Source organism: Aplysia californica, unplaced genomic scaffold (assembly GCF_000002075.1).
Source record: "Aplysia californica isolate F4 #8 unplaced genomic scaffold, AplCal3.0 scaffold00247, whole genome shotgun sequence".
NCBI lineage: Eukaryota > Metazoa > Mollusca > Gastropoda > Aplysiida > Aplysiidae > Aplysia > Aplysia californica.
The window spans coordinates 22,761-47,109 of NW_004797517.1; the positions used below are offsets into that span (position 1 = coordinate 22,761).

Genomic DNA, 24,349 nt, shown 5'->3' on the forward strand with positions numbered 1-24,349 from the left:
CGAAGACACTTCCTTTTTTCAGGACCCGAGTCCGAATAACATTTTTTCGTATTCGGAGTCGAGTCCGAATAAGAAATTTTTTTGTTCGGACTCGAGTCCAAATAACGACGGCCTATGCTCGGCTCTACACAGCAACACAACTTTTTCTTGGTAAACAACCGAGATGACACAGGCTGGTGTATTTGAATGAATCTGTCTTTTTTTTTTTACACAGCTCATAATGCAGGTGCCAGGTGGTCTGCTAATGATTAGCCTAATCTTCAATTTTACCTTTTTCTACAACAAAGAAAGTGGGAAACGTGGGGGGGGGGGGGCGTATCAATGAGGCGGCGGGCATCGGATCTGCAGATAAGGTGTGGGGGAAACTTAAAAGTGGCGGAAAATTGGAAGCACTGAACGTTAGATCTATAGAGCGAAGACACTTCCTTTTTTCCGGACTCAAGTCCGGATAACATTTTTTCATATTCGGACTCGAAAATGCCGGCACTATTTCTCCGAACGTTCGAGAAACTAAAGCTGGGCCTACCATAGATAACTGCATCTCTATTCGACGCTTAACGACAACAGAGGATGAAAAAGAAAAGAAGAAGAAAAAAAGACTATTTCTCCGGACACTCTGAAATCACACCCTTTCCCGCAAATTTCAGATATAATATATTAATACAAGGCTATTCTCACCCTTTTCTCCAACAAAAAAAAATAAAGTAAAATAGGAAAACAATACATCAGACCAATAACAAGAAAAAAATTACCCACCAACAAAATAACACACCACAAAGAGGGAAAAATAAAAGAGGAACAGCAATACAAATCGTATAAGTAACGTATTCAACAAATCAGCTTGGTGACAAGTGAGAAAGAGACGAAGTGAAGCTAAGTGAACTTTCTTTCAAAAGTAAAGAGTTTCGTGTTTTTTTTCTCGTTTTTTTTACTTTTAAATTCGGGGACCAAAAAATCGAGCCACGATTGATTGGTCACGGCCGCGACAAACGCAGAGATGTTAGTTCTATGTGTCGTTATCAATAACCCTCCATAGATTTAGATCTAGACAGCACTCGAGTGAACACAACACATTAAGGCTAAGAGAAGCACCTTTCATAGGCAACTTGTCATATATGTAGCGAAAAACTGTTTGGAACTGTAGCTTTTCTTTATATAAATATTTACTGCGGAATTATTTTTTGGACTGATTGAACATTATTGTATATAAATCTAACAATCTAACGCCCATAACAATTTATATAAATAAGAATGTATCACTTACTGTGTGTTTCTGTTTGTCTTCACGAATGCTGATGGTGTGTATTTACAAGAGCAGGTGGGAGAGAGGGGAAAACGGATGGGAACAGGGGGAAAGGGGTGGGGATAGGAGTGTTTTAAAAGTATTTAGGGAGAAATTTATGAGCACTGTGTATTGGTGTCCGACAGATGTTCACTGACTTGACTGACATATTAATTTGCTGTCCAGTCATTTTCATCCCAACAATGGTTATAGTGCCGCAGTTTGTCTAGCACGTGTCACTGGGGTGGACATAATTTTATGGAATTACCAAATAATTGACACTGCACTCTGAGAGTAAATTTCTTTGTCCAACTTAAAAAGTGGGCGTATTGTGGTGACACTTAGTCTTGCTTTACAATTTCTTTTGGTGGATGTTACGATCGAGTGTAATTATAATGTCTTGCAGATTCAAACTGTCCTTGTCGATCTCTACTTGATGGTATGTTTTCCCATCAACTGAACCCTTTATTAAATACAACTGACGCTGTACAAAGCGTTGCATTACCTCTCACGAAAGCGTTTGCATTACAATCTTGTCAGATTGCTACATTTCTTACGTGAAAGTTTGACTTTGCAATGATCTGATCGATCATATTATTGACTTTTGTAACATATGATTTTATTGATCCCTTTGGTCGTGCAGAGGGAATTTTGCAATTACTAGCGAAAATAAAAGTAAATAAATCTCGCTTCTGAAGAGAATACAATAAAGAAACATTGAGACCAAACCTTGATTCAGAATGAGACAGTTTTAAATCAAGCTGTTGAAAATATGTATACATATATATATATATATATATATATCTGATTTGTACATTGACTAGTATTTAACCAAGCGAGGAAGGGAAACGAAGAACGCTCACCGAGTTACAGTTGTGATAAAATAACAAACACTTAACTTTATTAATAGCAAGTTTGTATGTAACATCATATTTTTATTTGTAGTAACCTGTACACAGTCATCACTGTCGATAATGTGTCACAACTGACCATCGCCCAGGCCCATAACAATTTACGGGTGTAAGGGAGAACGATAAACGGAACCTTTTATCGTTTTCGCTTGCATCGCAAGGCTCACTTGCGGCCGCAGAGTGTAAGGGAAAACAACGAATGTCAAATAACTGCTACTTGTCAACTTAAACCACTCAAACTTTCGAAACAGCTTTATATGAACACCGTAACCAGATATATATCTAATATTTGGTATGTGCCTATTTTACATCCCTGCGCTTTATCACATTGGGTTATATGTGGGGTCAGCTTCCTGTCACCGCTCTGGCTGGGCTGGCTTAATTTTTGGTACTTTTCAACTTGAAGATTTTAGGTGTGTCCTTGTATTTATGGTAATTATATCATTTAATGCACCCAAAGCACGCATTTCTGCTCTTGAGACTAAAAAAAGAACGGACATTGTTTTGTAACTTCTCTTTTTTAATCATTCTTTGAGGTATTGGGGAAGTAACGTATTATTGACTCTTGACTGTATCTGCTTTTTAAAATTCATTCACAGGGGACATTGGAAACTATTACTATGGACAGGGCCATCCCATGAAGCCTCATCGCATCAGGATGACTCATAATCTCATCTTGAACTATGGCCTGTATCGCAAGATGGAGATCTATGTAGGCAATTTTTTGTTTTGTTTTGTTTTGAATATGTGTTCAGTGCCAACTTTGCTTTTGCAATATTTCAATGGCCTTGGAGTCATTTTTTTTTTTTTTTTGAAGTTTAAGAAAAAAGACAACTCTGCCTTGATATTGATATGAATTATGAAAATCTGCTTTTTCTTGTATTTTCCCCTGTCTCAAAGCATGTTTTTGCACTTTTCAGTATTTTTGCCCTGCTTTCTAATTGGACAGTGATGTATGTAATTGAGAAATCTTTTCTTTGAATGTCCATTTACAATCAGATGTATGCCTGTGTCTGGTGTTCTTTTCTTCGGTAGCAGTTTTGACAAGATAGGAACTAAATTGTAGTATGGGCCATGCAAGAACCGGGGTAGTTATTGTCATTGCTGCCTATAATTTTTAATTTTCTTTTTCCACCCTATTGCTTTGACAGCGCCCACATAAAGCAACTGCGGAAGAAATGACCAAGTTTCACAGCGATGATTACATAAAATTCTTGCGCAGCATCAGGCCTGACAATATGGCAGAGTACAACAAACAGATGCAGAGGTGTAAGTAGACGAGTCCACTCTTTACATTATCTGTGCTTTCTATTTTCCTTATTTTTACAGAAATCCCTACTTTCTCAAAGTTCTGAAATTGTTGCATCATTAAATGTGTCACGACGGGATGGACTCCGGCGCTCATCAATTTTTGGGCAAATCGAGTTATTGATGTAGTCTTAAAGCTTGTTGATTTGTCGTGCTTTTGATTTTTAAAAATACCCGTCCATCTTTAATAGAAGTTGTGATATTTTGCAATTCAAGAAGGTGGGGGTTTCGTGGTGTCAGAGGTGAAGTTAGCGTGAAAATTGTGCCAAAAGTTAGACTTCCAAAGCTCAAGAATCATTGGAAACTGAAAATCTTAAGTATTTTTTGTGTGCCTTTGATCATTTTTCAGTAAAATCCTCTGTGTACTGAGCCTTTTTAGTCCCTTAGTAACATGTTGCTGTTTTGCTGACCCTCAGTCTGACTTTAATGGATTGATGCTGAAAGGTTCAAAGGAATGCGTTGATGAAAGTACATATAGTCATGTAGTATATTAAGATAAAGGAATATATTTTATAATATTGTGTGTGCTTATATGGCGATGCTTCTCATTCTCAACAAGCATAGTTTTCAGGTATATGCACTTCTTCTAATTTGGGTTTCAGGTATATTAATTGAACACATGTACTTTACCCATGATACAAATAACATAATCAACTTGAAGCTCATTTGACTTTTTTTATGCCATATGTTAAAATGCCCCGTTTCCATGAAGGGTAAGGCGCTGATGTATGGCAGGTTTTTAAAAAAAGTTTTTAGTAAGGTTTTACGCCGCTTGCAACTGCATACGGTCATATGCGCGCCAAGGGGTGGATGTCCACAGAGAAGTCCAAACGGGGAATCAGATTTACTCTGCTCACCTCTCTAGACTCAACAGCACAAAGTCTGCTTTGACTGTCAAGGCACCCCAGAAATAACAGTTCACAAGAGAGTGACAAACATACAAAAAAGGTAGAGGAAAAATGGCGATAGTAAGGATGAGGAAAGAAAAAGCAGCAGTTCCCCCTGTGTTTTTTGGGCACAGTATGGGCATGGCATTGATAAATCAGCCCATTTACAATTCTACTGTGCATAAGAACATGGTTAATATCCCCCCATTTGGGAATGGGTAGCACCTCAGAAAAGCAGACTGAACAGCACACACAAACTTTCTTTTTGTTTTTGTAAGTGTTGGCACTCGCAACTGCATACGGTCATTTGCGCGCGGGACACGTTAAACTTTTTCAGTTGGTGGGAAATTTTGAATTTTGCTCAGACGGCGGCCAAAGCCTACTCTTATCGATTTTAGACCACCAAGGGTCTTTGACGTGCGCAACTTGCAAAGGAGATGAGGGGGTGGGGGCTGAAAGAGGAGACGAAAGCAGATGACAGAACATTGCTAGAGAGCAGGAAAGGAGGTGAAAGGAGAGAATTTGAGAGAACATTTTTCGGTCGCTACCCGGATTCGAACCGGGGACCTTTGAATGAGAGACCAATACCTTAACCTCTAGGCCACGAGAAACCCCGCACACCACAAACTTGCTGTTTCAAGTACTTAAAGCTATTTAGTGAAAGAAGAAAGGTAGATTTTAGTTTTGATGTATTGGACATATCAGTCTATGCAGATATATAGCAGTGGTGACATTAACCCATATATCTAGTCTGTTTGGACAACCTAATTTAAATATAGCTTTTTCTTTTTGTTGTGTTTTGTCGTTTCTTGCTGTTCTTTCAATGCGAATTGAATTGCCTTATTTCCAACTTTCTTGTGAAGTGAGTTTTTCATACACTGTAAAAGGAAATAAGATCTCTGAGACTGTCTTTTCATTGCGTAGTTTTCGTGGACTCATAAATAATATTAATACTGTATAGATTCTTTTGATTTATGGATAAAATTCCTTGATAATAGCCCTAGTGGTGAAAATTTGACAAGAAAAAATATGAGAAGAAACTGAAGTTGGGATATTGTATTACATTTTATGTGTTGAGGGTATTGGTAGTCTTAAATGTGTTTTACTTTTCTCACTGTTATTAACATTTTATCCTCCACAGTTAATGTTGGTGAAGACTGTCCTGTCTTTGATGGGATGTATGAATTTTGCCAGCTAAGCACTGGAGGCTCTGTTGGTAAGAGTGATTTGTGTGTGGACAGTTTTAGTTTAGGAAGTGTGTAACCACTCAACTATATGAGTGTGGATGTCAAGTCAGGTTTCACTGTCTTGTATTCTGATAAAAAGAAGATAAAAAGCAGTACTGGTGACAAAGATATTTGGTGGGCAAAGTAGAGCGGGGTTGGGTCACCTAGGCCCCCTTAGCTTTAAAACCTCTCTCACGCTTAATTTTGCAACTTCCTCCCACTTCTTGTTGTTTATGTGATGTGACACTTCCAGTCTAACTTATAGTTCATTAAAACATTGCATTGGGTTTACTTTTACGAAACTTTTTTCCGACATAGTGATGGGAGGTCGATTCGGCTGATCCGGCCACCGGGCCGTACAGTTTGTGTCAAACAGGAGCACTCTTTAAACCATTTTAAACTAAAAATAAACAGTCCTGGTAAGTCCCTGAATGCTTACAATTGACCTCACCTTGTCTCCTGTTAAAAATAGTCCAAATGTCAACCAAGGCGCTGAACAGACAACCGAATGAAGCTTAAAACTCAACGAAAATGAAATGAAACGAAATATTTTCACATCTGGGGATTTATTAGGAAACACCCACACGAGTCAACAAATAGGAAGACAAGAGTTTAGAGGGGCGGCCAGATCTACCAACCCCGCTCTTGTACAGATTTTTGAAAATTTTCACTCCAAGATGATCTTTAAAAATCAAATATCTCCTTCAGTTTTATGTTTTTCTGTTTTTGCTATATTTTTGTTTCAATATCCATTTACTCATCAGTGGGAATTGCATTCTAAAGCCTCGAATTGACTCCAGTCCTTAAAAATGCTAATGCAAGCAGTCAGGCAATCACATAATTTGCAGTTTGTTTTGAAAGTACTGCTAAAATGGGACTTTCTTATGCTGATAAATGAATGCTTTGATGCAATATTTGGCATCAATATAAAGGCCACCTTCTCCTCTTTGAGTTGCTGTCTGCCTTGACCTTCTATGTGGTTGTTTTCCGCCACAAAAGTTCCCATATACAGTGGTGTCCAAAAGAAACCTGAAAATGTAATCACGCAATCATCGTGTTAAAAGTCTGGCATTACCCACTCATGCAGCATACAAATTTAAAGCTAAATAAATTCTGCATCATCTGACACATTAATGTCAAGAGACACCCAAGATATGATTACTCAAAATTTACCTTAAAAAATCGAGCTTGGCAAAATTGTGCCAAATCAAAGAAATGCAAAAGTGTGTTTTCACACTTTATGAGGTGCATCAAGTTAGGGGGAATGAGCGTGCATTGAATATCAAATAAAAGAAGAATATTATTGTCTCTGCAATGAACAGCATCTTCATATATTTTCAGACTGGAAAACAGCAGTTAAAAATACCATGCAAAACCTGGACTTAACAATAACTGTCCTCATTAGTATGATTCTGTTTTTGTTTTGGAACTATTTGATTCATGTAGAGCAAGAAATCTTTGTTTGCACATGGACTGTTTTAGTTAGATTTTGGACATAATCATTTGTCACTGAAGAACAGTGGCCACAAAATTGCCATGGGTTTGGGTGGTCTTGGGTGGAATGAACAATACTTCCCTCGTGACAATCACCGGATTGCTTGGTTTAGTGGACTACATCGTGCGTGTGCTGAAACGTCTTGTCTTACCCTTATTTTCGTTATGGTGTCATTTAAGGCGATCGTCTGTCTATCCTGCATTTTGCAGACTGGACTTTGTTGTATGTTATTTTCGTTATTCCATGCACATGTAATATTCATGGCGCACTGGCAGTGGAATTTTAGTTGCAGCGGGGGGGTTCCCCGCCGGGCGCCTATAAATCACGCCGGGGTCACGGGGGTCAGCTCCCCGTCGCCGCTCTGTCTGGGCCGACTTAATTTTTTGTACTTTTCAACGTACAATTTTTTTAGGTGTATCCTTGTATTTATAGTAATTCTCATTTAGTGCACCCAAAGCATGCATTTCTGCTCTTGAGACTCACAAAAGAACGGACGTTGTAACTTGTCTGGTTATTTCGTTAGACGCGCTGGAGTCGACAATGCTAAATTGTAGGGTTTTTTTTACTAGCGTGAATAAAAATAATCAATATAAAAAGAAGGCATCGACAAAATCTGTCGAACTTTTGGAACATGAACGACATAACATTGGTGCAGATACTCAGAAGAGGTGGTAGCTGCGCATATAATAGAAAGCCGTAAAGTAATTCCTCCAAATACAACTTTATGTGTCTTAATATAATCGTGAATATTGGCATATTTTCTCGAAAGTTTATAAAAGTTACCGTGAAGTTTCTCTATGAAAGGCACAAATCGATTTTAGTGCCAGAATACATCTTCAATGTAATACACGAATAGTATCTGTTACACTCCAGAAATTCCTTACTTTTCTTAAAACGCTAAGTCTAGGTTTTGTAAGTTGAGTGAACAATAGGGATGACTTCTCGTAATTGGGTTATAAGAATAATTTCTAGCTTTCCAGGGACACTGAATCAGCACCAGACTTTTCCAGCTTTATTTTTCGTTTCTATGACCATTTGCAATAACTGACAATGTGACTATTTCATTACATTCATAATTGTGTCCGCGCATATTTCCAACACAAAAACTAAGAATGAATGTGTTAGCTGTCATTATTTTTATTCCATACAGAAATTTATCTCTACCCATGTATTTACACAGTTTTGTTGGGGGGTTTTTAATCGCTTTTTTATATTATATCTTTTTAGTTGCATGCAGGCTGCCACAAACACAGCATGATTCATGAACAAACGCAGAGTAACTTTCTCTTGTTTAATAGTAAAGTAAGAGCTAGCGCTGATCGTCTTTAGTTAAAAAATGCCGATGTGCCTCTTTCTTCTCTTATAACTTGACTATTACTACTCGTGCAGATTTAAGATTTCTCATGGTAAAAGACACGATATTCGTAGTCAGTTTAACACAGATTTTGGAGAGATCTGTCGTGCGTTTTTAAAATTAACAATCATTTATTCATAAGTTTGTAACTAAAATAGGACAAATTGTGTACTCTACAAACACTTGTCTAGAACAAAAACTAATCCACAGAAATTCACCATTCTAACGCTGAATAAATCTCAAGACATTGAGCTTTTTGTACATCTGCGTAATGATTTGCTGTGTGGGATGGGAAAGAAGTTTATCGTTTTAAACATCTAGTCAAAAATACGAACTTCCTAACCAACACCGGCAAAGTCGAATCAACAACAAAATTCAGATTCTTATGGAATCTCAACATACCATAGACTCTTCCTCAGCACGCAACATTATAAAAAAATAAAAGTCTTGGCTTGCGAAAGCCGGTGGGTCCGGTGAGCCAAGCAAACAAACCCCCACAGGTAAAAAGCCGTTCTGGAGCAACGACGCACAGAAGATCACAGATCTGAATCTCTTTGAAGCACCACTTTCTAAAACAATCAAAACCAAAAGAGATCGACAACACCTAATCTACCCAAACAAGGAAAATGAACAAAGATGAGTTAGCTTTCAGAGGTAATATTATAGTGGTGGCAAGCCAATGTCGATACATGATAGTTTACCTTGCTGTGACGGGCTGTGCCTGTGCATTTGTCATGATTGAAAGATCTCAGAAGAGCAAAAGTGTACAAGAGAAAGAGGTTAGTTATGAATTTTTTTAGGAAGAAAAGAAGAAATGAAATGGGAAGTATCCCTCCTGGACACTCCCACCGCCCTGTAAAAAGGCTCCCACCTCTGGCATTGGCATTATTATGTAACATTTTCAGATATATTTTTTTAGTGCCCATTTATGTTCCTGTGAGAGGTGGCGACACATTTTTAAAAAATCTTGTCTTCCTCGCCTGACACTTTTCATTTTGTTTTACACTTGCACGCTGTTTTCCTCATTTGATACACTCTGTAGAATTTAACATTTATTACAGCTGTCGCACAACTGTGTCTCTCTTTTTTCCAAATTTTGGTACCCCAGAGTTTTTGTTGAGTTGTTAAGTTCATACCTATATTATTTTGGTACAGAAGGTTTGAAAGGTTAAGATGATACCAATAACTCCACATGTTCAAAAATTGATGAGTGCCTGATTCCTTAGTGTTGTGACACAAATAACACTGTGAATTATTTTTTAATCCAGCTGGAGCAGTAAAGCTGAACAAGCAAGCTGCTGATATAGCAATCAACTGGGCTGGAGGACTCCATCACGCAAAAAAATCTGAGGCATCTGGCTTCTGCTATGTCAATGATATTGTTCTCGGAATCCTGGAGCTACTGAAGTGAGTTAAAGTTTTAATAATGTGTATATCCACGCCTATGGTTATGATTTAGCTGAAGCTAGCTTCCTTAGCCCCATGAAATTAAGTTTTCTTTCCTGTTTACTTTGAAACAAGAGCTGCCTAAATACAGATTTTTCCGGTAGTTACTGATTTTTGGCCTGTTCCACCGCCATACCGATAAAGGTGTCAAAACTACCGGATTTGCGATGGGCGCAGAGAGTAGAAGTTTTTAAAAAGCCTGTCCCCTGGAAAATTGAGAAGCCGGTTTAGCAGTCACCCTATGTTCTTCTGTAAAATCCACACAGAAATGTGTTCTTTAAGGGGATGAAAGCCCAAAAACAAATATTCCCAAGTTTGCCGAAAAAAATGCCAATTTCTTGACTTTATTTTATACATTTAATTTAAGCCAACGAATCCTTTATTTCTTGATAAAATCACATAGTTTTGGGGGCATTTGATGCAGAGATGGGTGTGCTTTGGCTTTCTAGAAATGAAAATACAAAGATGTCTCCCTTTTTTCCCTCTTTTTTAGGTTTGCTGGAAAGTGACAGAAGTCACATGTATTTTGTGGGTGGTTGGCGGGTGCTCTGGTGTTGTTTGCTCCTTCTTTCCTATCAAATATATCTATCATCCTAATTTTTCTTCTTTTTAGTGTTTGTTACTCTCTTTTAAGGCCTCTAATCTTCAACACTTTTATGTGACCTTATTGTGTTGCAAGTGCAGTAAAACTCTTACTAAAAAGACCCCCACACTTATTTTTGTTAATGGTAACACATTGAAGTCACAGTATGCAAATGAGATTTTAAGAATAAAGATTTGCATGTCACAGTAAAGGAAATTCAATTACCTTTACAATGGTACAATATTGCGACAGTGTAATATATCAACAAAATATAGGAGGAATGATCTCCTTTTAGACTTTGTATCCTGGTACAGGTGGACAAAGGTTTTGCACACTGGGTGGATGGAAAATGTTAAATAAATCAAACAGATTTGCCCATCGTTGCATTGCCAGCAAGGGAAAGATATCATATTGAAGGAAATTTCAAACAAGACACAATCTTTGTGAAAAAATGGAGACATTTTTGGTTGTTGGCATCAATTGCCATTTTCAACCTTAAAAAAAGAACACAATTTCAATTTCTTCGCCTCCTGAACCCCCACTGGGGCGCTGTTCCTGGACCTTGCTGGGGGCCTATGCAGCCACCAGACCCCTGGCAAAGACTTTTCCTTCCTTTTAAAAAAAAAATTTCCTGTTAAAAGCACTGGTTTTGATGGCAACATTTCTCAGCATTTATTGGTGGTGGTGGTGGAGGGCATTTTGTTTCAATTGAGAATTTTTTAGTCACAACATTTTATATTTTGATAGGCTTCATGATTGTGCAAAATGCAGCGAATTAGGAATGTTTTGCTTTTAAGTTGAGCTGATGGCTAACCCTGCCAACATCCCAGTCTCCTTTTTTTATTAGTGGGTGGCTGGCGGGTCCTCTGGTGTGGTTTGCCTCTTCTTTCCTGTCAAACATGTATGGTCCTTATCTCCCTTTCTTCTTTTTTATGTTTGTTACTCTCTTGTAACACCTAATCTCCTGGCGCTCATATGACCTTATGCAGTTGCAAGCGGCGTAAAACCTCTACTAAAACTAAAACTAACTTTTTTAAATTAAAAAATATTTCTAGGTACCATCAAAGGGTGCTCTATGTAGACATTGACATTCATCATGGTGATGGTGTGGAGGAAGCTTTCTACACTACTGATAGAGTCATGACAGTGTCTTTCCACAAGTATGGAGAATACTTTCCTGGTACAGGCGACCTCAGAGTAAGTGTTATTTTCTGTCTCCGTTGTGATGACACAAGTATTGAAAGTATGAGTATGTGTTACATTTTTGCTTCATTCTTTTTCTATATTCTGTTATATTTTATGGGGGGGGGGGGGGGGTTAACTCACTCACTGCCAGATCCGGGGAATTTCACCTCCTTTCCTGCTTGCTCTCTAGCAATGTTCTGTCATCTGCTTTTCGTCTCCTCTTTCTGCCCTCACCTCCTTGCGCCCTCCTCTGGGCTCCTGACTTTCTGCAGCCTTTCTACTGCTACTCCTAGGCTCCTTACTGCTGTCTTTCAGCCACACCCCTGATCTTCTGGTAGGAAAGATCTACACCTAGCCTTCAAGGACAAGGGCGAAAAATCTCGGAGGGCCCGTGTGCAAGTTGTGCACGTTAAAGATCCCCTTTGTGGTTTATAATCGCCACCCGGGCAATATTCAAAATTTTCTACCAACTGAAAAAGTTTGTCCTGCGCGCTTATAATATGACCTTATGCAGTGCGAGCGGACTTTACCTCCCCCCCCCCCCCCCCCCCCCCCCCCCGTACCAAATAAATATCAAAAGTTACATTTAATTTTTTTTTCAAAATTTTGAGTAATTAAAGTTAAAAACTTCAAAATATATTTTATTAATGTTTCATGCCTTTTTGAATATCAAGTTTCATTGATATGTGGTGAATAAGCCCACGATGATTTTTTAAAATAGATGTCAAAACTGCCGGCATTCTTCGAATGGTGAGCCAAATAGTGTCTGGCAACGAGTGAGTTTTCATTGAAGATTGCAAACAAAACTAAGCTTACAGTAATAGGTTGTGGCTCTCGAACTGATGTTAAAACATCAGATGAAAGTAAAAGACCTGATGCTGGCTATATATGAATTTTTGAGAATCACATCGATGTATTTCTACATGTTTGGGAATGTCATATTTCATTTCAAATGTTGACAACATTCTAATAATTTGTGTTAAAGCAGTTGCATTAAAGCAATGACTTTTTATTATGAACACCCCTGGTAACTGCTTTCAGGATATTGGAGCTGGAAAAGGGAAATATTATGCTGTCAACTTTCCTCTCCGTGATGGAATTGATGATGAGTCGTATGAAAGTATTTTCAAGCCGGTATGTATTCATTGTGAAATTTCTTTTTTTTAAGGTAAGATAAATCTTTGTTGTTCGGGTGTTGCCATATTTGTTTTTGGTATTTCACCACACACACGCCCACACATGCACGCATGTGCACTCCCATACACACATACTCTCACACATCCTTCCTTCCACATACTCTCTTCCACAAACATCTACACATACGGTTGGGCACAGGTGACATGAACATGCAAATCTCAAAAACACAGATTACTTGTAGAAACCATTCCGGAACTAAATTGCTATATTTACTTTGTATTATCAACACTTTTCTCAAACACCTATATTTATATGTTGAACAGCTGGTCTTAACTAACTAGATCAAGTCTTTCCTCTTATTCAAATTGCCCTGTGCACATGATGGAAAACAACACCCATAGTTATAGAAAATGGTAAGTTACATGGGTACATCAGGTTTTCCCTTGTAGAATTTGGTATAGTCAGTTCAGGGGAAATTTCAAATTGCTTGGATATTTTCAAAAATAGGCTTTAAAAAAAGGTCCTGCCCTCCAGATAATGGTGCTTTTTGAATTGTGTAAATATTGAGTCTTTCAAAAGTTACAAACATTTTTGCGATTCACCTTGATTTGGCCCATTTTTGCCCTGATTTTTGTGCCCAAATTAGGTATTAGGACGTATTATACATCAAAATGTTATTATTTCGATAACCGTCCTACAGATTTCAGTGCTTCCAATCTTTCGTATTTTTTGGGGGAAATCCATACTTTCTGACAGTTCCGTACTTGGTCCCCCATCATTATCAAGTCCATCCTTTAAAAAGTGCGACAGCATGGGGCTACAGAAATTCTGTAGCGAAGGATCCGTACTCACGTTCTGTAGCAAAGGATCCGTACTGACGTTCGTATCGTCTTGTATATGGTCTGGATATTTATGGTGATTCTCTCAGCAATCAGTTAATGTTGTAGAAAGCTGCCAGATTGTGCATTTCCTGCTAGGCCCCTACGCATTCATTGCTGGTTGGTCGGCAATAGATTTTTTACCTGCAGATTGATCAAAATCTGGCTAGCCATGGTCGAAAACTTGTGTCATTTTCTTCCGTCCTTTCATTCACTTTTTGTTGCTGCTGCTGGAAAGTCTGCGAGTTCATCAAGTAAACTGACTTGCGATTCTAGACAGAAAATCACTATCAGAAAGAATCTTTTTGTGCAAATCTAGAGAAATCGTCAGTGCGATGATTCTTCGGAAATGTGATATGGGCTAAGATAAATGAAATGTGTGCTAAAACGACTAAAATCAAGAATAATAAATAATTCGAAGTGGTGTTCCGAGGTTGTGACAGTCAACTTTCAAACATGGTCTAGCATCATTTTCTTCTCACTCCTGTTATCTTGAAAGTTTTTATTGGTGGTTACTGTATGCAAATACAGCTTATATATATTTTGTCTTTTAATATTGATTTAATATGGAATTTCCAGGTCATTACAAGAGTGATGGAGATGTACCAGCCAAGTGCCATTGTGTTGCAGTGTGGTGCTGATTCCCTTTCAGGAGATAGGCTCGGTTGTTTTAACCTTACTCTGAAAGGTAAATTAATTTCTCTGAAAATTTGTCTTAGCAGTAACCAATGGTCAAAATTCATGACGTTTGAAGTACAAAAGTACAATTTCAGACATTAATACTTTGTAAGCTTCCTTGGTCCATAGCTGTTTGCGGCGGGCCATGCAGGCAATTTCCTCAGTAGCAGGTCCAGGGTTCTCATCCAGGAAGCCCTCCCAAGGAGCGGTAACTGTGATGACGGACAAGACATCGTAGCCACATACCATCGAGCACTACTGTCTTTGAACTGCACTTAATAGTAATAATTAATAATAAATAGCTCATGTCCCCGCTCGACAGCAAGCCTTATGCGCTTTATACTATATTATTTTAATACAAGTACAAGGTACCAGCATTTACAGGAGTTGAAATCAGTAATTCCGGCTGAGACCTGGCCGTTTATCCCACCTTACAGTATTGATTTGTAAACATAATTGGTATACTGATTTGTCTACCAGCAAACAACGCTTTTAATGTAATAATGAATCACAGTGCATGATGGCTTAGTTCATTTTACAAGCATAAAAAAGGGATCGCAAAATAGATCCAGCCAATCATCTCATTATTAATCATCTTTTCACTAGATGATTCATGTCAACCAATAGATAATACTTTTACCTTCTTTTTGTATCAGATTTGAAGTGTACATTTAGATTTTAAAAGATTGGAAGTTTTCTTTCTCTCTCCTTTAAAATTTTGCTTTTAGGGCTTGTGACATTTTAACATCTGGCTGACTATTTGCTTAGAATGTATTTGATTGTCTACAGGCCATGGGAAGTGTGTTGAATTCATCAAGAAATGGAACCTTCCGGTGCTGCTGTTGGGTGGAGGTGGCTATACTATTCGCAATGTTGCTCGCTGTTGGACCTACGAGACTTCCATAGCTCTGAATTGTGATGTTGCAAATGGTGAGATAGTTCTCTTTTATTTGTTTATTCTGTCAACATTTTTGCAGTTGGAAGTCAAAATGAGCTGAATATATTTTTCTTATATATGGCACGTATTGAACCAATTTTTATTTAGGAACATTTTATGATAAAGCCATTTATGCTGGGAAGACATTTGAAGATCACCCAGACCATTGTCAGAGCATATCGTAGAAATTCTTCGTTGTAACTGCAGATATGAACATAATTATATAGCAGTGACAATGAAAAATTAAATTTTTTATCCAAATTTCTTCGAAACAAGCGTAACCGTATCCGTACGTCGTGTTTTACTATCGTATCAATGTATTCTGATTGGTCACTCGAAATACATCTTTGAGAGAAGATTTTGATATGTGTAAGGGTGACAGTGTACGTAATGTTTAATTAGATCTGAGATGCGCAAAAGCATGAATGCTGTAAAACTTTATATAGACCTTCTTAAAGATTACTCTAAGGTATCGAATAAGCCCCCCTTCCCCCGCGCACACATTTATCAATTTTCAGGGGCTTTTGCAACACCCCCCCCCCCGTTTATTATTTTCCAGATTGCCATGGTTGACGATCATGTGAAACTTAATATCTAGAATCTAGATCTAGGCTTTTCTCGCATATCAGTGCTTCCTATCTTCCGTATTTTTACGGAATTCTGACAGTTCTGTACTTGTCCCCCCCACCCATCATTATCAACTCCATCCTTAAAAAAGTGCGATAGCGCAGGGCTACCGAAATTCCAGGGTAAAGGATCCGTACTCAACATCGTATCGTCTTGTTGCGGATATTTATGGTAATTCTGTTGGCGATAGGTTAATGTTTTAAAAACCTGCCAGACCCGGGAGTGAGAAAATCTGAACTGCCCCGCGAATATTTGAAAACCAAATAGACGCGTTATTAGACACCTTTATTCCTACCCCACTTTTATTTAATTACCATAGAGTAGTAAAGTAATCAACTGCGCTTGAAGAACTTGTAACATACTTTTTCAACTAATCACAAGAGAAAGGTCTGATGTCATCCATGTATTTACGGAGCTGTAATAGATGACAGGCAGTCGACATGGGTCGCTTGAAATTGGAAAACCATGTGGCTGAGAGCTTGTCCCTATGACTAGATCTATTACGGACAGTTTCCTTGTATCTGGTCAGGACATTTTATAGTGCATATCAGTACGGTGAATCCGTTCCCCCTCCAAGTCCACTCAACACCTTTGTATTCACAATTCATAACCGCAGTCGGAGAATTCTTCAAAAAACAGTCACTGTCCTCACATAATCGGCCAAAAGGACCCATCACCCCCAAGGGCGGTCACTACAATATCAAGGAAATGAGATAATTGCGTCCCTTCTGTCCTTTGCACAGGTTCATGTAAACGCACACTCCGCATAAACACAATCTTAGAGGCCTTCCCGAGCATCGTGCGTTTAGGTGGAAACTAATGTTTGCCTGAAAATTTGTTGAATTGCACAACATTGCTTGAACTGCTACCAACAGGGGGAACGGGCTTGCTAAGTGTTATAAAACTTCATAAGTTTCATCTTTGATTAAAAGACTACTTTGGTCTAATTTTGAACATGCTGGGCAGAAATCAGCTCAGGGTAGAATTGGGTCAGGCTGGCTAAATCAGCATCCTCGAGTAATAAACAGTTTGCTGTTACTACTTGCAAACGAACGGACAGGTAACAGACCATCCACTTGTGAAGATTCGTTCGCAACTCGCTTCACATCAGACACAAACGGTTTATTTGGCACTGTATAAAGAGCTTTTTATGGAACTCAATTTTTTGCAGCTTGCGTCATTTATTAGAAAGTAGAAATTGATCATTATATTTGACTATGGTTGAGTTAGATTTGAAATAAACCGTCAGAAGTTCAGGGCTCATTGAGAGAAAAAATGACTTCTATCCAGATTACATGTTTTTGTTGTTTTTTTTTCTGCTCCTCAGAACTGCCATACAATGATTATTTTGAATATTATGGACCAGACTTCAAGCTTCACATAAGCCCGTCAAATATGGCGAACCAGAACACTCCAGAATACATGGACAAAATCAAGTATGTTTTTGAGTTTTGGTGATTTTAAATTCATTTTGTCCTTGAAACAAAAAATTTGTTAATTTTAGTAGATTTCAATTCGAGCAGAAACTAGAAAAATTCTCATACTTCTTTCTAAAGATGAGGATAATGGAAAAATAAAATGAACTTCTGCAAGTATAAGTGCAAGAGGTTTTTTGTTGTTGTTGTTGTGGTTTCCCTTCCCATTTCACTTTTTTTGTTGTTGTATCTTTCATTTTGAGGTGGCTGAGCATTTTGTCTCGAAACTTCACATATATGAGCCTTTCCTAAAACCTCGGTACAGAAAGGGGGACACGAGGCATACAAATTCATAATGAGGCAACAGCGTCAAAATAATGGAGTTTCACAAGCTTTTATTATGTATTTTCAGAAAACAATACTGTCCGGGAAACTGACACCTCCATTAACAAAATTTCAAACACAATTCTTTAATGTTTGTCAATCTTATGGACATAACTCTCACAACATAAGTGTCACATCTCACATGAGAATAATGGCAGTTGTCTTTAAATTCAGCCAAATTCAGTGCGCCTTTCAGGTACAAACGTGGTATTTGAACTCATAATTCCTTTTTCAAGATTACTACATTCGCTAAGTAGATTCTTATGTCGTGAGAGTTATACCCATAAGACAGAATAATATTATAACATTTTTCCAGCTCTGATTTCTCATGAGCTCAACTTATATCACCTATATTAAGGAAAACACCTCAAATGGGGTATATGGGTAAAAAAAAAAGAGGGCTATTTCTCCCCACCCCCCCAAAAAAAACAACATAAAAAGAAGTCTTAAATATGATCTTATGGACATAACTCACGACAAAAAAAAAACAACCAACGTACTATTTTATCAACACCAAACTAAATAGTATCAATGGGACAAGTCACATCGTTCTCCCTTTATTGATTATCTGTGCACTTTCTCTTCCTGCAGTAAGTCTAGTACTGTTTGTATCCTCCACTTGCATTTTTAATGGACTTCTCTGATCACAACAGAAAGTTCTGCATGATCAAAGAAGGCAACATAGATAAAACTGAATCAAAATTTTCTTTTAAATAAGCATGAATTCCACAATTTTTATTTATGTAGATCTTATGTAGGCCTACGGTAATTAACATGAAAATTACTGTGAAGAACTATTTCTCAGTCTAGATATTTAACACCTGGGTTTTATAAACAAATGGAAAATAAAGGTAAATTTTCTGTAAATCTGGATCTTACGATGAATGCAGCAAGACATGATCTCTCACTACTTTACCAAGTGTGGGATCTAACACTTAAAACAAGAACACCGGAGAAGGTGTACAACTCATAAAGACCATGTCGTGAAAAACCAAAATGTCTCTCCCAATTCAAAGTCATTAGGCCAGCAAGTCACATTTTTGGCAAAGAAAAAAAATAAGTGCATGGCTATTTTTGTCATCCAACAATCACAAAAGTTAGACAAATCATGATTAAAGCATGTAAATTACATAAAATGTGAACCGCAAAATATCTTATGGAAATAACCTCTTGTAAATCATTCACGACAAGACATACTGCGGGATAAGTTGAAGTCACATGCCTGTGATACTGCATCAATCCATAGGATGGTGTATAAACTTCCGGTGCAACCCAAAAGTGACCGCAAATCGTCACTGTGCTTCCGAAAATCGGTGCATCTTACTGAAATAACTTTCTCATGACAAACAATGCGGGCCATTATAAGGTATCATTTCCCTTGCTTTTTTGCATGAAAATACGACTTCTACCTGCTGGAATGCCTTTGCCAATACCAGAGCTTAGCCAAAGCAATGGAAATTCTTATTCCAATCCTTTTATGCGTGAAAAAGATGGTTGAACGTGTAAGAGTATTTTCATGACAAGGTCAAAAGTTAAGACTGGGGAGTCAAAATTCAGTCGCATCCTACTCAGCTTACAGTTTATATAAATGGACAAATTAACCTTGACTTTCCGTTTTCCATCACAAATCAACACTTTTTATCTACTTGTTCTTCATTTTTTTCTTACAATGAGAAACAAAACACTCTATAAAAAGTGTCCCCTTTTAGTTGCATAAAATACTGCTAAAAATAGAAATATTTTCTTCATTACAAAAAAAAAAAAAACTACTTTCCCCATCTATCTAAATGTTCTCCCAGTTTATCAATGGTATTCACTGGATGTATTGACACCAAATATAATTTGATTTCCATTCTCTTTCTCCCTGAATACATCTACAAAGAGAACAGTACTTCCGAAAGACGAACTTTTAGGAAAGACTCATATATGTCATGTATGTGTGCATAGCGATACACATTTTTCAAAGATATAATCTTACAGAGCTTCGTCAGTCTTTGAATGGGAAAATTGCTTTTCATTCCAGGTGGTGATGTGAATACTACATACATGTATATAATTGGACAGCCTACAACACTCTTAAGTTTGACACCCTCTTTGCATTGAGCCCTTGTGGTTGCTCAGTTCCATGTTGCTCTTAGAAAAACATTAGACTAAACACTTTTCCATCATATTTTGGGGAAAATCCAAAGAAACTGAGTGGTAAACATCGCCAATCGGCGAGATGAGGTGGCAAAGTGTTAAGAAGTGGCATAGGCAGGAGTAAGGCAAATGTTAGGTTCACAAGGTGCTAGAAAATGTCATCCCTTTTGTGTTGTGAGTGACAGCCTTGGCCATCGAGAGGGTTTTTAAAAAAAATTGTTGTTTATTAATGGATTATTGTTTGAAATGGTGTGTGTGTGGCATAGTGTGTTGAAATGCACATTCAGGATTGCAGGCTTGTGGTGTATTATGTATTTCCAATGGTTTCTTTCATTTTTACAAGCAGTAACACCTCCCACCCCCACCCACCCTCCAAAGAGCTCGCCAAGTCTTCTTTTTCATCAAGAATTTGTTTACGTTACATTTATACTTGACTACAACCCCTGTACTTGACACCCCAAGATATACTATCCAAGGCCATATTACCAATTTATTAGCCAAATGACTATTTTATTGGTTGATTACTGAAAGTGATATGTACTGGTAGATGGGCAGCCTGGTAAAATGCAAGTTCTGTTATTTATTTTTGCTGGCAACCCACCCAATTCACGGCGCTCATGGTGGCTTTGATTTTTTAAGTACATGGTCATATTTCCATTCACAGAACCCGCCTGTTTGATAATTTGCGAATGCTTCCGCATGCTCCTGGCGTTCAAATGCAAGGTATGAATAAAAAGTTATTTTCATTTTCATTTTTTTTTCCTGGTCTGAAATAAATAGAGTAAAATTTGATTTGTACTCAATCATTTATTTTTGTTCCGAATTTTCTGGACACTAAAATTGAATGGAATATTTTTGACATTTGCTTCCAGTTTATTTGTTTATCTGTTTTCTAAATTCCTTGGCTATCTTGTATTTTCACACTTTGTTCATGTTTTTTTTTTCTTCTGCTTTTTAAAGCCATCCCTGAAGATGCATTGCATGATGAAAGTGATGAGGACGACAAGGTCAACCCTGATCAAAGAATTTCGAGTGAGTATGAAAACATTTGTGTTTTCAAATTATGATTTATGTAGCAATTCCAATCGCCAGCTGGGCTTTGGGCCAGAAATGGGGCTCCGCATAATTATTGGGCCGGTCGGGATTAGAGGTAGCTCTTTTCTAAGTGTAATTCGGGAAAACTCGTGGACAAAGTTTTTCAACCAATGAGAGAAACAGCCAATTTTTATGTTTTAAAACAATTCTAAGCACAGCGGGTTTTTGTTCCCAAATTTTAAGGGACTTCTATTTAGAAAAATACTACCAAAAGGTGGGCGTTTCTAGGTGTGTTTTGGGGGAATATTGTTGAAAAAAATTGGAGAAGTATGTTAGGAATGAAACATGGCATCTTCATGTGATTTTAAGGGCAGAATCTTGTATCACTTTTTCAGTGTCTCATTACTTTGAAGCTTTAAAACTAATATTCAGGGGGCTCTCGTGGCCTAGAATAGATAGTCCGTTGCGAGAGAAAAATGAGCGAAGCCATGTTTACCCTGCAGGTCACTTAGTTAAATCCAAGCTTACTCTTTTATTCATCTGTTGAATCCGAGTTCATTTGATTAATTTTTTATGAATAAATGAAATGGGTAGTCCAACTCCCTTCGTAGAATCGAAGTTCTACTTTACGTTAATTTGTCAAAAACGTTTTTTTAAGTTTAGTTTTAATAGAGGTTTTACGGTGCTCGCAAATGCATGAGGTCATAGGGGTGGATGTCAACAGAGAAGTCCTTACAGGGAATCAGGTTATCCCTGCTCACCCCTCTTGCTTCAACAGCACAAAGTCTGCTTCGACTATCAAGGCACCCCGGAAATAGCAGACAAAAGAAATAAAGGCAAATGACAATAGTAAGGATTAAGAAAGAAAAAGCAGCAGTTCCTTGTTGTAGTTCAGGCACAGTTATGAGCATGACATTGATGAATCAGCCCATTTCAAAATCGTTTGGTGGAGATCTAGTTTAATTTTTGCTAAAAACATCAGACCCCTTTAATGCTTTGCATAATTGTTTTACGTTTTTTTGGCAACTGTATGTCTATAATAGTATAGTACCCATTACAGTTTCATGATGGCTTGTATGTGCCCACATTATATTGATAGTTCAGTTTTGGTGATTTTCCAATATATTGTTACATTAGTTTTTCTTAATTGCCTCCGTTTATGCCTTGCACAGGCGGTGTCACTTAGTTGGCGGTCTGTAACAGCTGTGTTGTATCTTTGATTTCTTTCTGGGTGTATCTTTACGTCTTTTTAAATTTCTAAATTTGATTGTTTTCTTGGGGGGTTTTTTCATCGTTGAACATTTTGTTTTCGCGCATCCATTTTTTCACTTTTTCTGCATTCTCACCTGTAATTCAAGAAGGGTTTTTATTATGTTCTGTTGGTTTTTGTGTAGGTTATGTGACCTTTATTGACCTATATGACTTATTATCTCTTGCCAGTTCGACAGAGTGATAAGAGAATTGCATGTGAAGAAGAGTTCTCTGACAGTGAAGACGAAGATGGGGGTGGCCGAAAAGACAAGAGGGACCACAAGAAAAAGCGACAGAAAACAGAGGCAGATGACAAAAAAGATGGGGAGAAAGGTAATTGTTGAAACTTTTAAAGATTCTTTCTTATTTCTACAAAAGCCTGTACTGTTCATATGTTTTTTAACTTTCTTGTTCTCAACAACACCTGCTGTAATTTTTAGCTATAATAATAATAGTAGATAGCATTTGTATAGCGCAAACCCCTGCTCAACAGCAAGCTCTGTGCGCTTCACAGTCTATACCAGCTATCATGTAGCATTTTTGCTTCAGTTTTTTGCTTAGGTGAGTCTTTCATCTTTTTTAGAGATCAGGGAAGACTGAATGTCCTTCTTGTAGATTTTTAATTGTGATAGAGATATATGTCTCACCAATATACATTTTATTGTTCATGACACTGGTGCTGCCTGTAAGTGAAACAGACCTTTTCATGCAAAATCGCCCGCCCAATAGTGATAATATATTGCGAGAAGTAATAATGTTCTTTATTTGGTATTATTCAGGCATGCCACTTATCCCGATTTAATCCACACTCCAAACACCACCAACAAAAAACTATTCCCTATATTAAAAAAATATATATCTTTTCTTCATTCTGTGAAAATTTCATGAAGATTGGAGTAGACCTGCATGTTTGCCGACAATCGTCTGAAATCCGACAATCTCGACCCGACCCGCGAACCGGCCGATGCTATCGCAAGGCCCACCTGTATCAGTCAGTGTGCGTAGTGCGAGACCTGGCCGACTGCCAGCGACCCCTTTTTCTCCCGTCGGCTTCGTCGGCACTTTCGTTTTCGTGCCGACCGCCAACGCGCGCACCGCCGACTGCCGGCTTCGGCGTTTCCGACATAATTGTCGGAACCTAAAAGTAGAAATGCGAATACGAAAAAGGACGACAACCTAAATTATCTACTTTAAGTTTTGTGCTCGAGCGGCCATTTTGAATTTCGTTTGTTGACTAATTCAATTGTTCAGATCGTGTGGATGAACATTCAAGTCCGACTCTCTTGTTCTAATAGAATCTAGATCTAGATTTATGTAGATCATTATAGACCTCAATGGAGGATTCATATTCCAATTCTATTGTGTCAAACCCTATCATAGGTTGAGCTGTAATATTAATATGGTAAAAATAAGCATTTCATCAGGTGCGTGAATTATTTATTTTTTAGATCTAGAATCTAGACTCAGCTGAGTCCCTCTGTTCGGAATTGGATGCGGATTTCTAGTTCAAGGCCTATTCCTATTCACTTGTTTTACAAGATCTAGATCTAGATCTAAATTTAGATTACTAGATCTAGATCTAGATCTATATGGAGGATTCATATAAATATTCCAATTCTATTGAGTTATTGTATCAAACCCTATTATAGCAATGTAGATGTAAGCCATATAGATCTAGATCTAGATCTATATGCTCCTTGTTTGTTTTGGAGTGTGGTTTTTTAATTTTAATGTTTGTTTCATTTAGAACTTGTTTTGGCCTTTTTACATGAGGCCCGTTGCAGATTCTTTTTGGAGGTAGGGTTAGGGTTAGGTCTCTTCTTTATTATGTTTGTTGGGGTGGTCGCTCGTTACTTGGATGTCCTTCCTTATGACACCCACAAAGGCTTTTGGGGGGGGGGGTGCAAAATTTTCAGACAATCTGGTTGAGGCTCACATGCAGGTCTAATTGGATGAAAAATGAAAATGGTGGATTTATTTAACCCTATCCGTACGACGTGTTTTACTATCGTATCCATACGACGTTTGGCACTCTGTGTCACCACTTTCCAAAGAGGAAATTACTCGTCAATCCGATCCGTACACTTTGCATAGCGGTCTGTCAAAATGATTCTTTGAGAAATACTGAAAGTTGCAAAGAGATCTTCGTACTAGAAGTATTGTAAAATGTGAAGAATACAATCCCGGGGGT

At 37.8% G+C, this 24,349-nt stretch overlaps 1 protein-coding gene across 2 annotated transcripts in view; it reads left to right on the plus strand.

The window, feature by feature from the left end:
* The window catches only part of LOC101864395 (probable histone deacetylase 1-B), a 36,007-nt gene that overhangs the window by 2,275 nt on the left and 9,383 nt on the right, over nucleotides 1-24,349 (plus strand). For both annotated transcript variants that reach the window (XM_005100417.3, XM_005100418.3), the window contains exons 2-13: nucleotides 2,793-2,905; nucleotides 3,345-3,462; nucleotides 5,530-5,604; nucleotides 9,732-9,870; nucleotides 11,548-11,689; nucleotides 12,719-12,811; nucleotides 14,272-14,380; nucleotides 15,160-15,300; nucleotides 17,262-17,370; nucleotides 20,537-20,595; nucleotides 20,833-20,904; nucleotides 22,348-22,491. In XM_005100417.3, the coding sequence (XP_005100474.1) occupies nucleotides 2,793-2,905; nucleotides 3,345-3,462; nucleotides 5,530-5,604; nucleotides 9,732-9,870; nucleotides 11,548-11,689; nucleotides 12,719-12,811; nucleotides 14,272-14,380; nucleotides 15,160-15,300; nucleotides 17,262-17,370; nucleotides 20,537-20,595; nucleotides 20,833-20,904; nucleotides 22,348-22,491 (1,314 nt within the window). The remainder of the gene's footprint in view (nucleotides 1-2,792; nucleotides 2,906-3,344; nucleotides 3,463-5,529; nucleotides 5,605-9,731; nucleotides 9,871-11,547; nucleotides 11,690-12,718; nucleotides 12,812-14,271; nucleotides 14,381-15,159; nucleotides 15,301-17,261; nucleotides 17,371-20,536; nucleotides 20,596-20,832; nucleotides 20,905-22,347; nucleotides 22,492-24,349) is intronic.